Source organism: Setaria italica, chromosome III (genome assembly GCF_000263155.2).
Source record: "Setaria italica strain Yugu1 chromosome III, Setaria_italica_v2.0, whole genome shotgun sequence".
Taxonomy (NCBI): domain Eukaryota; kingdom Viridiplantae; phylum Streptophyta; class Magnoliopsida; order Poales; family Poaceae; genus Setaria; species Setaria italica.
The window spans coordinates 5813534-5827253 of NC_028452.1; the positions used below are offsets into that span (position 1 = coordinate 5813534).

The window sequence follows — 13720 nt, forward strand, 5'->3', positions numbered from 1 at the left end:
CGCGGAAGCACGCCAAGTCGCCTCCCGCCCCGAGCCAGTGAGGTCGGCCGGGCGGCACGCCAAGTAGTTTTTAAGTTGTAAAAGGACAATACAAACATTATGTAGCATAGTGTAGATCATTTAATAATTGAACAACTCGGAAGTTTAATTCGTTGTAGAAGTAAATTCTTACATGTCCTGCTCTTGTAGGTCGTGTAATTTCCCCGAGCAATTAGCCTGTTACGTTTAAGCACCTAGCCTTGCTGACCACTACTCATGGAGAGGACGGCTTATCTCAGGCTATAGCGTTGGGGCTGACCTGATCCTCGCATATAGGAGATGCGCAGGATGAGTCAAGGTTTCACGGATTAAGGCGTGTGCTACCTGAATACTTTAGCAATCGTTAAGAGGGACAGACAAGCCACAAAATAGTCGAAACTGTGCAGAAAAGCATCAACATGAGCTGGGCACCCGCGGTGTGTAGCCCCCGCCCACCCATGTAGTGGAAAGACCAAGCTGTAGAAGCAGTCATGGTGCGACCAAGGTGGTTGGCGAAAGTCACAGAGACACAGAAGAGCCGAGGCAGTCGGCGAAAGTCACGGAGACATGGAGGAGCCGAGGCGTATGTAGGTATACGGAAGTCATAAAATATTTAATTAAAAATAAAATTTAGCTTGATTTGTGGTCGAGTCGGAGAGCAGCGTCCTATCCGAGTGGATAGCCATCGGTGAACAGTTGCTGACGAAGCTGATGTCAGGTCTGGGTGGTCAAAGTGGTCGGCGGCGCGTCGGAGTGCAGTAGAGAAGCGCAGGTATGCCTCGCTGAAGAATTGCCATGCGGCCATGCCAAATTCCGGAGTCTGGCCGGTCGATTTGTTCCTGATACGTGACTCTGTCCGACTGATGCCTATCTTGAAGCTATGCAGGGAGAAACCTAAATGATCTGTAGGATCCAAGTCCATCCAGTATTAATTAAAGAACCATAGTTAAGCACTAAGCACTGCATTATTCAACTATAGCCACATCTCGCGGGTGTGGTTGATGGTGGCAGCCGCCCTTGCGGTGATTGCGGCCGCGTCTCGGCCTGAGGACTGCGGTGCGGGTGGGTGGGCAAGCGCGAGGAAATTCTTTGTGCTCTTGGGGAAGATAACGTCGGGACGAGATGCCATTGAGCTCGCTGGGGAGGATCTCACAATCATTCCTACCTGGCACGCCAACTGTCAGATTTATAAGCCCGGTAATCCATCAGGGGGTTACCAAGTGGCTGATTTGTAGGTGAGGGCGATTGCGAAACCAAGAACTTGAAGGTGATCGCGAGAACACGGAGGGACATGAGGGTTACAGGTTCAGGCCTCCGGAGAGTAATACCCTACGTTCTGTAGGTTGGTGGATTGTATTGCTTAATGTTCGGATGTTGGAATTGTTGGGATTGGATCATTGCCCTCGGGGGTGCCCTTGGCTGTCTTATATAGGCTGACGTCCAAGAGTTACAAGTCGGTTTGAATCTAATCTACTCAGTAGTTATATGGAAGGTAATCTGAGTCGGACTACAGTACGCGTTGTACGATATCCGGGTAGATTTGAACTGTCTAGTTGCCTTGTCGTGTACTCTAAGTATCTTCATGTCCTCAGTCCGCACGCTCTGGTCGGACGGGCCCACTTATCAGGTCCGGTCAGTATCTTAATTGGTGAGGACCCATAGGTACCTATATCCCTCGTTATGTTAAGTCATTAATTTGGACCGATAGAAAATCGGTCAGCCGCATCGAGAGAACTTGCATTATTATTATTGGTCGCCCATTTCGACTCGAGGTGTTCCGTGACAGCTACGCCAGGACCAAGGCTGTCTTTGAGAGGATGATGATCTTCGACGCGGACATGAAGAAGCAGTACCAGGAGAAGGGCTTTCGAGGTCGCTGACGAGGAGGCAGAGGTGGAGAGTTAGGGCAGGAAGCAGAGGGGATTGATTTGCAGGACTATGATGTGATCATCGTCGTGGTGTTATTGGCATCTCTTTGCTACTTGTGGTTCCTATGCTATTTACAGTCGGGATGTTGCTCATCTCATGCTAGCTTACCGTAGGTATTGGAATCAATAATGGATATGCTAGTGAATCACTGTATTGCAATTGTCGCCGATTGGAACGATACTAGTAAAATTTTCTGATCTCGATGATCTTGCATACAACTCCCTGTCCAAATACAACTTCTGCTAAAAGGCAATCCGTCAACGAGATGCGACTTGCACTTGCTTCTTTTTTAGTAAACCATGCATCATCAACCTGAATATGGTTACTAGTAGAGAAACGACCTTTCACTCTCAACAAAAATCTCGATCGTTTTTACCCAGAACTAAAGAGACTTTAATCACCTTTAGTCCTGGTTACATTACAAACCCGGACTAAAGCCCCTAAGAGTTTTAATCCCCACTTAGTTAGATGTATTGTGTGGGTGAGATGGTAAGAAAGCTACGCGCGAGTTAAGAGGTTGCGGGTTTAAATCCCACACAGCGCGCACGCGCATATTTGACGTAAAAAATTGTGGAAGCCTCCTAGGAATTTTAAATATTTTTTTTGCAAAACCTTTTAGTCCCAATTGGTATTACCAACACTGTTAGAGAAGAGACCTTCCATCCAACATTTTTTTTATCCCGATTGTCTTTGGATCAGGGACTAAAGGGCCTTTAGTCCCGGGTCAAAAGGCCACCACTGACGGCCAGCGATGGGGAGCTCTTTAGTCCTGGTTGTAATGGCTAGTGGCGCATAAAAATCTGGCGGGGCATTTTGTCCCAGTTGTAAACACCAACCAGGACTAAAGCCCCTTCCTTTAGTCCTGATTGGAATTACCAACCGAGATAGGAGGGGGCTTTAGTCCCGGTTGGTGTTTTCAACCGGGACTAAAGCGCTCTCTCTCCACAGGTGGCAGGCAACGCTCCCTTATCTTCTCTCCTCCTCCCCTTTTCTCTTCGCGCAGGCCTCTTTAATTTCTTTTCTTCCTATCTTCTCTTCTCCTCCTCTCCCTTTCTTCCAGGTGGAGCGGCGGGCGAGCTGGTGCGGCTGGCTCCCGACGACCGGCCTGCTAGGGGCAGCGGGGTAGGCGGGCAGCCGGCGTGAGCGGCGGGCGGGCAGGCGGCTGACATGGGTGGGCGGTGGGGGCACGAGCAATCGGGGCCGCGCGACCCACTTTTTATTTTTTTAAACCTTTTTAAATCCCAGTTGGTATTACCAACCGAGACTAAAGGAGGTCTTTAGTCCCAGGTGAATAACCCGGGACTAAAGAGATGGACCTTTAGTTCCAAATAGTTAGTTCCAGTTATTTTTTCGAGGGCTATGAGTCTTACCAACCAGGACTAAAGGTGAATTTTCCACCCGTGCAACCGGATCAGGTGGAATAATCGGGACTAAAGGTAGTCTTGGTTGGATTTTTAGAGATCCATGCGTCTCTCCAACCAGGGCTAAGCCTCAATTTTCCACCAGTGGGTTTTGGGTCCTATCACGGCTGTCATCACCTTCAGTTTCTTGCCTGCAACAGGACTACCGCCACTCAGCACCTATAGTCCAAGATACTGGGTTATTGACATTATATTCTTTGCATTCTAACGCGCGGATAGAATAGATAGGGCAGGCGAATCTGTCTAACCTTGTCCGCTTTAATGATCATTGCTGCAAGCAGTGGCAGAGCCACACGGCAAGTCAAGAGGGAGCCATTAATCCTAGCTTGTTGAATAATATGGACATTTATTAATTTCTAACCATCAATTCAGTAGCTGCTAAATGGATTTTACAGCTGCACAATAAGAACCACCACTACTCAGCTAGTCCAATACTGGTTCGACATACATATTCCTAGCATTGCAACATGCTGAGATAGAATAGATAAGGCAGGTGAATCTTTCTAACAGCATAATTTTTCTTGCCTGCAAATGCGCTGAATCAGGCGACTAGAGTGCCCACCATCAGGGGCATCAGTAACGCACCGCTGCGGATCACAAATGAATCCTGCAAAAAAGACACGATTAATTTTGTACTAAAATATAACAAATATATGATCAGCCTTAAATTTGTAAATACGATGCAAGCTAGGAATATTCTGGTCAGGGACGGCTCTATAATTTTAAGGGTCCTTGGGCAAGCATGAAGATAAGGGCCCGTTGAACTAATTTTTAATATCAAAACTAAAGTATATAGTATGAATAATAAAAATTACTTTGCAATATATGTATAGCTCATAAAACATAACAATAGTATAACAAAAAAACTAAAAACAATAACCATTTTGATTACCTCAAATAAAAATATAATGCTTCAATTCAGTGCTTTGTAAAAAATCGTCTTCGGGCATTTCTTGATGAAAAATTTTCAAGAACAGTATCAAGATTAATATCATCCAAAATATCCTTCTCAATGCTGCACAAAGCCAAGCCATTCAATCTTTCTTGTAACATAGTTGATCTCAAATAATTTTTCAATAGTTTCAATTTGGAGAAACTTCTTTCAGCTGATGCTACTGTCACTAGAATAGTTAAGAGAATCTGATATGCAATGGAGACATTCAGACTATGACATGCACATGACATATATAATGCTCTTGGATTAATTTCAAGCAAACGTGTCTGCACACCTTGATGTTTTCCCTTCATATTGGAACCATTGTCATAACCTTAACCTCTCACATCATCAATGTTCAAATCAAGAGACCGAAGTGCATCCAACAAAACATTAAAAACCCCAATCCGGAGGTGTCATAAACATGTAAGAGCTTCAAGAAAAATTCTTCTACTCTTGGAATGGTACTTGACATATTAACACAACACATAATTAATATCATTTGTTCTTCATGGCTCACATCTGGGGTACAGTCCAAGATAACAGAGAAATACTTGGCATCTTTGATAATCTTTAAGATATGATTTTTCACAGCATTAGCAAGAATAGTAATTAATTCATTCTGAATATTATGGTCAAGATAATGATGATGAATTTCATCGCCTAATATTTTCTTGCATTATAGGATCAAATTCAACAATCATTTCAACTGTGGCTAGAAAATTACCATTGTTACGTTCATAAAGTTTCTCATTTGATCCTCGAAAGGCTAGATTTTGTTTAGCAAGAAACTTCACAGCAGAAACTATTCTTACCAGGACCTGTCTCCAAAGCTCCTTTTCCTTTGTAATTTCCCGTTGCATTTCATCATCAATTGTTTGATTTTTTGATTAATCTAAACCGAAGCTCATTCCATGTACTCATGTTTGTCAAATGCTCCACACTATTCTCATATGTTTTCAGTTTCTCACTGAGATGTTTCCAATCCCTTACTCCACCATATGCTAACAATGACTTGTTCTAATTTGATTTGAACAACTTGCAGCAAAAACAATAAACCTTGTCCACATATTTAAAATAAACTAACCACTTCCTATCAACAAACTCACCATTAGATAATTTCCTGGAGTAGTAAGCATAAGAAAAACGTCTGCCACTAGGATCACAAGGGAATTGTAGATCCATTTCTCTCACAGATCTTTTCTCAATTAAGATATCTTTTTTTTGCTATTGCCAAGATTTCCCCATGTTCTGGGATAAAAAATAGTCAAAACTGAATCTTCTTGTTCATCAATATTTGCAGTTTCAGTATCATCTGAAGGCTGTAAAGTATCACCGCCTGGAGCCTGAGTATGATCATTGGCATCAGCTTCAACATCTAAATTATGCTCTTCTGTAGCACCTTCATTGGCATCAACTTCTGCAACGTGGTCCTAACCCTGATCCTGACTGACTTCAGCATTAACTGGAAAAAAACTTATGTAGAGCATCTCTCTGCGATTCTACGAACTGATCTTCTTGTTTTCTTTTTTTTTCTTTTCTCAGCACCCGACAAATACTTCTTAGGCAACATTTATCATATTCAAATAAATACATTGAATTAGAAATTTTAACCGTAGCACAATCGGTATAAGCATAGCACATAAAAAAACAAATAAGAAAAAAATTGGAAATACTAATCAATCAGTGTGTTGCTTGACGAGCGAATTGGACCGGTGTCCTTGCCGTTGCCGGTCGCCGCCTCACCGGGTCAGGAGTCAATTGGATCGGAGCGGGCGTCTCCTCTCCTTAGCCAGAGTGCGTCGATGGGTAGGCAGGGTCGCGGCGGCAGGAAACGATCAAACGAAACGTCGCATGCGGCCTGCCCTCAGCTCGATGGATCAGGTTACATAGAATAGGACTGGAAGGAAAAGCTACCTATGACATGAGTTACTTTGCGATAGGCCTTCAAATGCTTACTATGCCAAATAAAAAATTATATATACTAATTACCTATATGGTCTTGGACCCCCCCAGCTCCATAGGCTGCCCCCTAGAGCCTGTCCTGATTACCTTGGCAAAAGAAGACAAGCACGTTCAGATTGTTTTGAGAAGGCACATGTATGGCAATTTCTTTCTGAGACATCCGAGAGAATTGCAGTAGATGCAATTGATACAGCATTTCGGTGTATCTAACCACAGAATAGAGCGGAACAAAAACTCGATTTTGTGTGTCTGTGTATGTGTGTTTTGGGGGGAGGGGGCATGGGCCCCTGGACCCCTACCTCCACCCGTGCAACATAAGTGCGGCACCTACAAGCTAGGTATACGAGAGCCTAAGTGCCCGTCATTGCCCCCGCACGAGAGTGCGGCATCGATAAGATGGAAGTGCCCATTCTTGCGCCTGCCACAGAAGCCCTTCACCGACGAGATATAGCACCCAATTCCCATTTTTGGTGTAATGCTGGCTGGAATTTTGACAAGGCATGCTGATAAGAACAAGACCAAGCCAGTGGCTATGTAGATGATCTATACAGGATATCGAAACATGTACGTATGAGCTTCCAATCTCTCTGGACTTCCTGTTCAAAGTAATAAGCTGAACTTGCCTTTTGACCACCAACATGAGCATACTACATACTTAGAGGCAGTGGCGCAACAAATCTTTACTTAATTATTTATATTTCTTAAGCATGCAGTGTCTGTGTCTCTGATTTTGGTTTTTGTCGTCCAATGTCTGTCGTCACTGGTAAGGTGGGCCTCTTGGTTTGGCATTCACACGACACCTTCCTCCTGCAATCCAAATCTTTCTGTAGTTAGTCATTTCACTTTATTGGATACATGGACGAAACCGATGAGCATCTATGCCACAAACTTATTCGGTCCGTATTCACTCCCACTCCGTCTTTTTCTACCGCAACACAGACGAAGAGGAGAGCCGAACTCAATATCATATCCAGCCATGGCAATGGTGGCGGTCGCCGGGAAGAAGGAATCGATGACTCTACATGCATTCATGCTGAGCGATTATGGTCTCTCCATCAAGCCTGAACGACGACTACATTCAATCCATGTAGTGAACGGCTACGTCCGTGACTCTGTGAGAACGGTTACGCCCCCTCCATCAAGCGAATCTAGTTGTGCCGCTGGCAATGACGGTCCCGCTCTCGCGCCCGTATGTATTCTTATCCCTAGCATCAAGGATTCTTTTGTTTATACACATACATGCAAATAAAAAGATATGCTAATTTTTCCTGGTGTAGGTTAGTTATTGTATGTCTAGTTTGCCTAGCTAATTGTTTATTCGTCTTCTCTAATAGAAAATTTTCCAACAATCACATCTTGCTACTGGTGATCTCATGCGGAATCAATGATCTTGTGCTAGGTGAATCACTACCAGATTGCAATATTATTGGGGAAAAAAAGACAAGCAAGATTCCTGATCTCGATGGTCGTATGCACATGTGCCTGACTAATGCTTTTCTAGAACTATTTGGATATTCCAATATCGATTACAATGTGAGAGGAAACTTAAAACTAATTTAATTTAGTTCTTATGTGATACGTAGAGTTTGGAAAATGGGTTGATACTTTTTATAGAATTTTTGAGACTTGATAGCTAGGACCAAAATCTCAATATATAGTTCCGAATGGCTCAAAATGCCCGGCAACTGTGTGCAACGGCTGGCGAAATAACATTGAGATAACGACACTACTGTTATTGTCTGGAGCTTTACCATGAACCATCCTGCGCTTGCTCCGGGTAACTTATAATTACTTTAAACATATTCGATGACAAACCACCATACAGGTATTCGCAGTCCAGTTCCTGCAAGAGTACGCAACCAACCAATTACATACAATACAACTTCCATGTCCAAATACAATGTCCACTAATTAAAGAGAAAGCCTTCAACGAGACGATGTGACTTGCAGTTCTATCACACCTTCAGTAACCACCATCAACCTACACACGGTTTTGAAATTTGAATTCTATTACGACTATCATCAGCTTCTGGTCCTTGCACCTTGCCCGCAACAAGGCTACAACCACTCTCTTACACACCAGCAGTCTCGTCCAAGGATGCACTAGTCTTCATCCTTTTACTGCCATCTATGCCAATGTCAGTGTCGTCTCCCTTCTGAGGCTGCTGGCTTTCATTGTTGTCAACCTCCTTGGAGCCCTTGATCTCTTCCACAGCGTCTTCTTCGACTAACGCATCCACCACTTCTGTTGCATTCGTCTTGTTCTTCATAGCATCTTTTCCTTCCTCAGCATCTCCTTTATCCTTCTTATTAGGCTGCTCGTCTCCCTCCTTGATTTCAGCCACAGTTTTGACAGAACCATCAGCGTTGACATCTGAATCTTCGATTTCGCAATCCATCTTCTTATCCTCATCACTACCTTGCTCATCCTCATTCAAGCTGATATCGTCCTCTCCCTTTGCCAAACCACCATCAGTTTCCTCCAAGTCATCACTATCATCACCGCATTCGTTAGTGTCATCACCGCCTTCTTCAACAGCCTTCTGCAAAGACTCGATCAGATCCATCATCTCTCGGTTGATCTGAAATAAAAAAGGAATATCACCAAACATGTTAGAAACTCTGCCAGCTCTAGCACACTTGGACGAACTTTTATTTCAATTTCACCTGTGGATTCACTAGGAAGTCACAGATATCAGTTGGGCAGGAAGGGCACTTCTTCACAATCTTTTGAGCCCTTAGAGTCCGACCACCACGGCTTCTTTCTCTCACAGAGGACTGGGTATCATATGCCCCAAGCAAACAAGTCTTGCAAAAGTTGTGAGCACAGGGAGTAGTGAGTGGTTCTTTAATCACTTCCTTGCAGATAGAACAAGCAAACTCTGCAGGACAAGTTAACAGAAAATAGTTCTTAGAGAACTCTCATGGTACCGAATTCAAGCAAGTTAAACCCAATACGTACCGCAGATTAAAGGAATGCGTAAATAAATATAACAGAAGAAAAGATAACCTTTCAGCAGTCTTTCGGCCACAGACATCTGAGCACACCTTGTTCTTCTCCGGATTTGCTTGTCAGTCTCAGAAACACCAGTGAGAACAGGCTTTCTGCTGATTGGAGGAGGAGCCATCCATCTCCAACCTTCTTTCTCCTATAAGATCAAGTAAATATATAAGCAGTCAAAACCAGGAGCGAGGCCAGGGAGGGGCTAAGGGGGGCCAGCCCCCCCCCCCCCCCCCCCTACCCCCTATATTACATGAACTTCATTAGTGAACACAAAATTCCACCATATAAATCGTGGGAAAATTAAATATGAGCTCCTCTAATAGCTCATCTATCACTGTCTGGCTTCGCTCGAAACATGATTCAGTAATATTGGAAGCAGAAGAAACAGATGCACATACATCATAGTCCCATGCAGGACGTCCTTTTCTCTCAGTTATATCAGTTGCATCTTGTAGCTCCGGTATCTTGGGCAATGGCCTTGGACGGTCACCATGATCATCACTGAAAACCAAAGTAATGGTATCAGGTGAAACGGTGCTGTTTTTTAATTCTAAAAACCGTGTAGTCTATTCGTGACCAGATAGATTAAAGGCAAGTATTTTGTCAAACCTGGTCCAAGGAGCTGGTTCATTGTCACAGCGTACAAAGAGATACCTGCATACTCTGAACTTACCCTATGGCAAAAGGAAGAAGTAGTGCCTTTTATACTTTTTCCATACATTTGTTTAGCTTGGCAGCTGATAAGCAGCTGCAAAATGCAAAAGTATGGGAAGAGCACTTATGCAATCTGTATACAGGAATGTAAAAGTTACCTGAATACCAATCTTCCTCCAGCATTTCTCAATTCTATAAATTCCATCATACCTCAAACCAGATTCAGGAGCATAGGAAGAGCGCTTCTCTTTGTGGGACCTGTTAAGAGAATGTACAAGTTCATATATAAGAGAATGTTAAGTACTACAGATAGACTATCAAATGATCTCAATATGGGAACAGTTTATAATACCGAAAAATTAAAAGCTTATCTCCATGTCAAGAAATAGAAATGGAAACAAATAAATACAGCAGCAGATCTTAATGTCTACTTGGTGCACAACATTGCAGTTTCAGGTATAAGCATGGCAAAAAAAAAAAAAAAAGCATACCGCACAACCCGGACCGGGTAACCCTTCATGCAACTGATACGCAAAGCTGCATTCATCTTCTCAAACTTTTGATCAAAAGATTGTTCCTTGTTTGTTCTCTTGTTTCCGCTTAGATCTCTCCCACCACTGCATTAGTAGATTTTATTTACAGACATTTCAATAAGGTGAACAATGATAAGTCAATAAAAACAACAGAAGTATAGCAAGTGATCAAATTATTATACCTTCCAGTATAAAGGAACCACTCCCCATGGTCTTCATCATCTTCGTATCCTCCTGAAAGTGCTACTGACTGAGCACCATGTGTGGACTGGCCAGCAATACCAGCAATATGAGGAAAATGAGCACCCCATTGCCTGCATTCAAGTCGGTCTCCCCATGTTTCCCCAACTCGAACGCCAATGTTCCTCTTGGGGTCATTTTCTGCAAGAATGGGACCAAAATGGTCTGGAGCAATGGTCACGAAGATCTGGCCGCTTGATGCATTTGCCTTTCCAGCCCGCTTTGCCCTCTCAGTTCTATATGCCTTGTCAGGCCTATCATCATTCCGGATGTAATGATATGTCGCTGCTGAGCTATCTGAATTAGCATTCTTCGAAATTTTTGCCATGCGAATAGCTTCCACTAAATTGGAATTAATTCGTGGTTGCTGTGCCATTTTTGACGGGATCTGTGCACGACACTTGCCACATGTCTTCTTTCCACTATGTATCCACTTCTGGAAGCATTTCAAACAGAAGTTATGGCCACATGGTGTCTGTAAGAGAAACAATTATGTATTAGTTAGAGATGGAACGAAATAAATTTTCGGTGGATGATAAATAAATGTAACGGGGATATCATGGCTACCAAAAGTAAGACATACAAAGTAAGAATATACATATAGACAAACAAAAAGTCAAATAACTACCAAAGGATAAAAACATGGCACCAATTTTAGGACACATGGAGTTGCATCAAACCAGCAGAAGAACCAAATAAAGTTCCTCCGTAACTAAGTTTACATGTTACAAGCAAAGAGAAAAAAAAGATGAAGAAGAACAAACATGCTGCCTCCAGTAGAACACCATTTCAGCTCAATTTGCCAATGAACCACTGAATTTCGAATTGTACATGTCACAACTAAATGATTAGCTCAAACTGTTATCGAGGGTTAGCAACCAACCATTATGACAAGCCAATGAATAGCTACGAAGTTCTCGCTTAACATCTTTATTACGAAAATTATAAGTGGTACAGAACGGCTAAAAATGAAAATAGGCTTGAAATGCTCAATCATCTTGGTAAGAGGCTAACAGTAAAGAGCAATGAAAGTAGGACAAATGATTAGATGACTGATAACTAATGTTTCATCTCTCATACTACCTTCTAAATTTCAGTGTTTCAAGGCACAATAAATGCATATATGGTCAAATTGAGCAAAATATCACCAAACTGTCAGATCACTATCATTACCACTCAAAGCATAATTATGCTGTGGAACTGTAACGCGAGATATAAAAGAAGAAAAAGGCAGATTTATAAGATGGCATCATATGGTAGCTATCATTTATAAGGTGGACGAAGAGGCATCGCACTAAAGAATATCTAATTTACAGGAAGTAGCATTGCTCTAAGACTTCATGTGCAATAGAAACAGGTGTGCTTATTATATTAACAAATTACATGCAGTACAGAAAGTAAACAACTCAACCACAAAGTAGCTTCTTATTCTTTTGAAAATACAAATTCTAAAGCATTGGAGGGAGAACAAGAGACCCCAGGCAGCATATAAAATATGCATGGTCGCATGGGGAAAATGAAATGGAGATACTTGCCACTTCATTGAAGCGAAAGTAAGACCAGTGACAGTGTCTCATAAGCAGGCTCCTAAGGCAAGGAATTATATATGCACAGCATCCAATCAAGTAACATGGAGCAAATAGCAATAGAAGCTGGTAGTAATCACACCAACAGATGACATAGCAGAAGTACTATACAGGTAGGCCTATTCATTGTTTGTCCCCCAACCTGCAGCTAACTCGTGGAAGGCTGGACCAAACCGAGTATATATCCTCGCTGTTCATGTGTTTTCTCCAACCCTGGAATGGCGGATGTCCTTGCTAGTTTGGTTCAAGAATTTATTTCGTTTTTTGAGTGATGATAAAAGAATCATCGTCGGATCGGAGGGCTAGCCAGCAGCACGGATGGTTTCTTGACGTCGCCTAAAATAAATAAACCAAAGTATCAAAACGTCTATATCGTAGCAAAGCATGGTTTGGGTTTAAGTTCTGCAAAGAAACCGCCTACACCACGATTGAACAGGGGCTATACAGATTCACAGAATGAGCATAAAATGGACATGATGACCTCCGAGAGGTAGTAAATAAAAATACTGGAACTACATACAACAACTCAAAAAGAAGTGAAAAACTACTGGTAGACCTAAGCAAAGAGATATTAGCGCAAAAAATAGAAGAAACACGTACATAAAGCAGAAATCATGTGAAGAATCTAAAACGATTCCAATACATACATCTTCCGGTAACAGAGAAAAAGGAATACAGATCCGACATCAGAAGCAGACGGAGACATGGATGAGACTACTGGAAGAAGAAATCGGGGCACACCAGATCCGAGAATGGTAGTGCACAGGGAAGAGAGAGCGTTGCTCACGGTGACGGGGCGATCGGGCAGCTTCAAGCAGAAGGCGCAACTGAAGCTTCTGCCAAGCATCTCGAGGACATCATCCCCTTCACCCTCGTCCTTGTTCTCGTCATCGGCGGCGGCAGATCCGGCGAGGAGCTTCTGGCGGCGTCGCGCCTTATCTTGGTCGGAGAGAGTAGCGTCGGCCTCGATAGCGCGGATGGCGGCGACGAGCTCGCCTCCTGCCGCGGGGGCGGCGGCGGGAGCAGAGCTGGAACCAGAGCAGTCGGGGCAGCTCCAGCTTGCGGCGTCGGAGAGCGCGGGGCGCTCGGAGAGGCAGGGAGAGTGCCATGGCGTCGCGCAGGTGGAGCAGCGGAGGAGGTCGACCTCGGGCGGGGCGGCGGCGCGGCAGACCATGCAGACGCCATCTCCGTCGCACGGGAGGTCTGGCATGGCGGCTGCGGCGGGTGGGGGGATCGGGGATGGGGGAGGGTTCGGTGTGCGCTAGGGTTTGGCGTGGGGCGCCGGAGGGGGGAAATGTGAGGAGCGTGAGACGGTGACGAAAGCGGAAAGGAAGAGGAAAACGAGGGTTTCGCTTGCTTCAAATTTTCGGTTTGCCCGCTGCCGTGTCGCGCACACCCCGCCGTCGGCGCTGGTTTGCCCGCAAATTGTCGGTGCT

The 13720-nt window shown here is 43.8% G+C and overlaps 1 protein-coding gene across 1 annotated transcript; it reads right to left on the reverse strand.

Moving 5' to 3' along the window:
- Window positions 1-8339: 8339 nt before the first annotated feature.
- Window positions 8340-13494, reverse strand: LOC101777010 (E3 ubiquitin-protein ligase ORTHRUS 2). Its single transcript, XM_004963437.1, has 9 exons — window positions 13072-13494; window positions 10641-11173; window positions 10417-10542; window positions 10084-10183; window positions 9881-9945; window positions 9670-9772; window positions 9278-9416; window positions 8935-9149; window positions 8340-8849 (listed from the first exon to the last, which is right to left on the reverse strand). The coding sequence occupies exons 1-9, from the start codon at window positions 13492-13494 to the stop codon at window positions 8340-8342; spliced, it is 2214 nt and encodes a 737-aa protein (XP_004963494.1).
- Window positions 13495-13720: the final 226 nt, after the last annotated feature.

Coding starts and splice junctions, on each gene's coding strand:
- LOC101777010 (XM_004963437.1), bottom strand. CDS start 13,494: ATGCCAGACCTCCCGTGCGACGGAGATGGCGTCTGCATGGTCTGCCGC. Junction 9,946..10,083: donor GGAGGAAGATTGGTATTCAG/GTAACTTTTACA, acceptor CTTTTGCCATAG/GGTAAGTTCAGAGTATGCAG. Junction 9,417..9,669: donor GTCCTGCATGGGACTATGAT/GTATGTGCATCT, acceptor TTGATCTTATAG/GAGAAAGAAGGTTGGAGATG.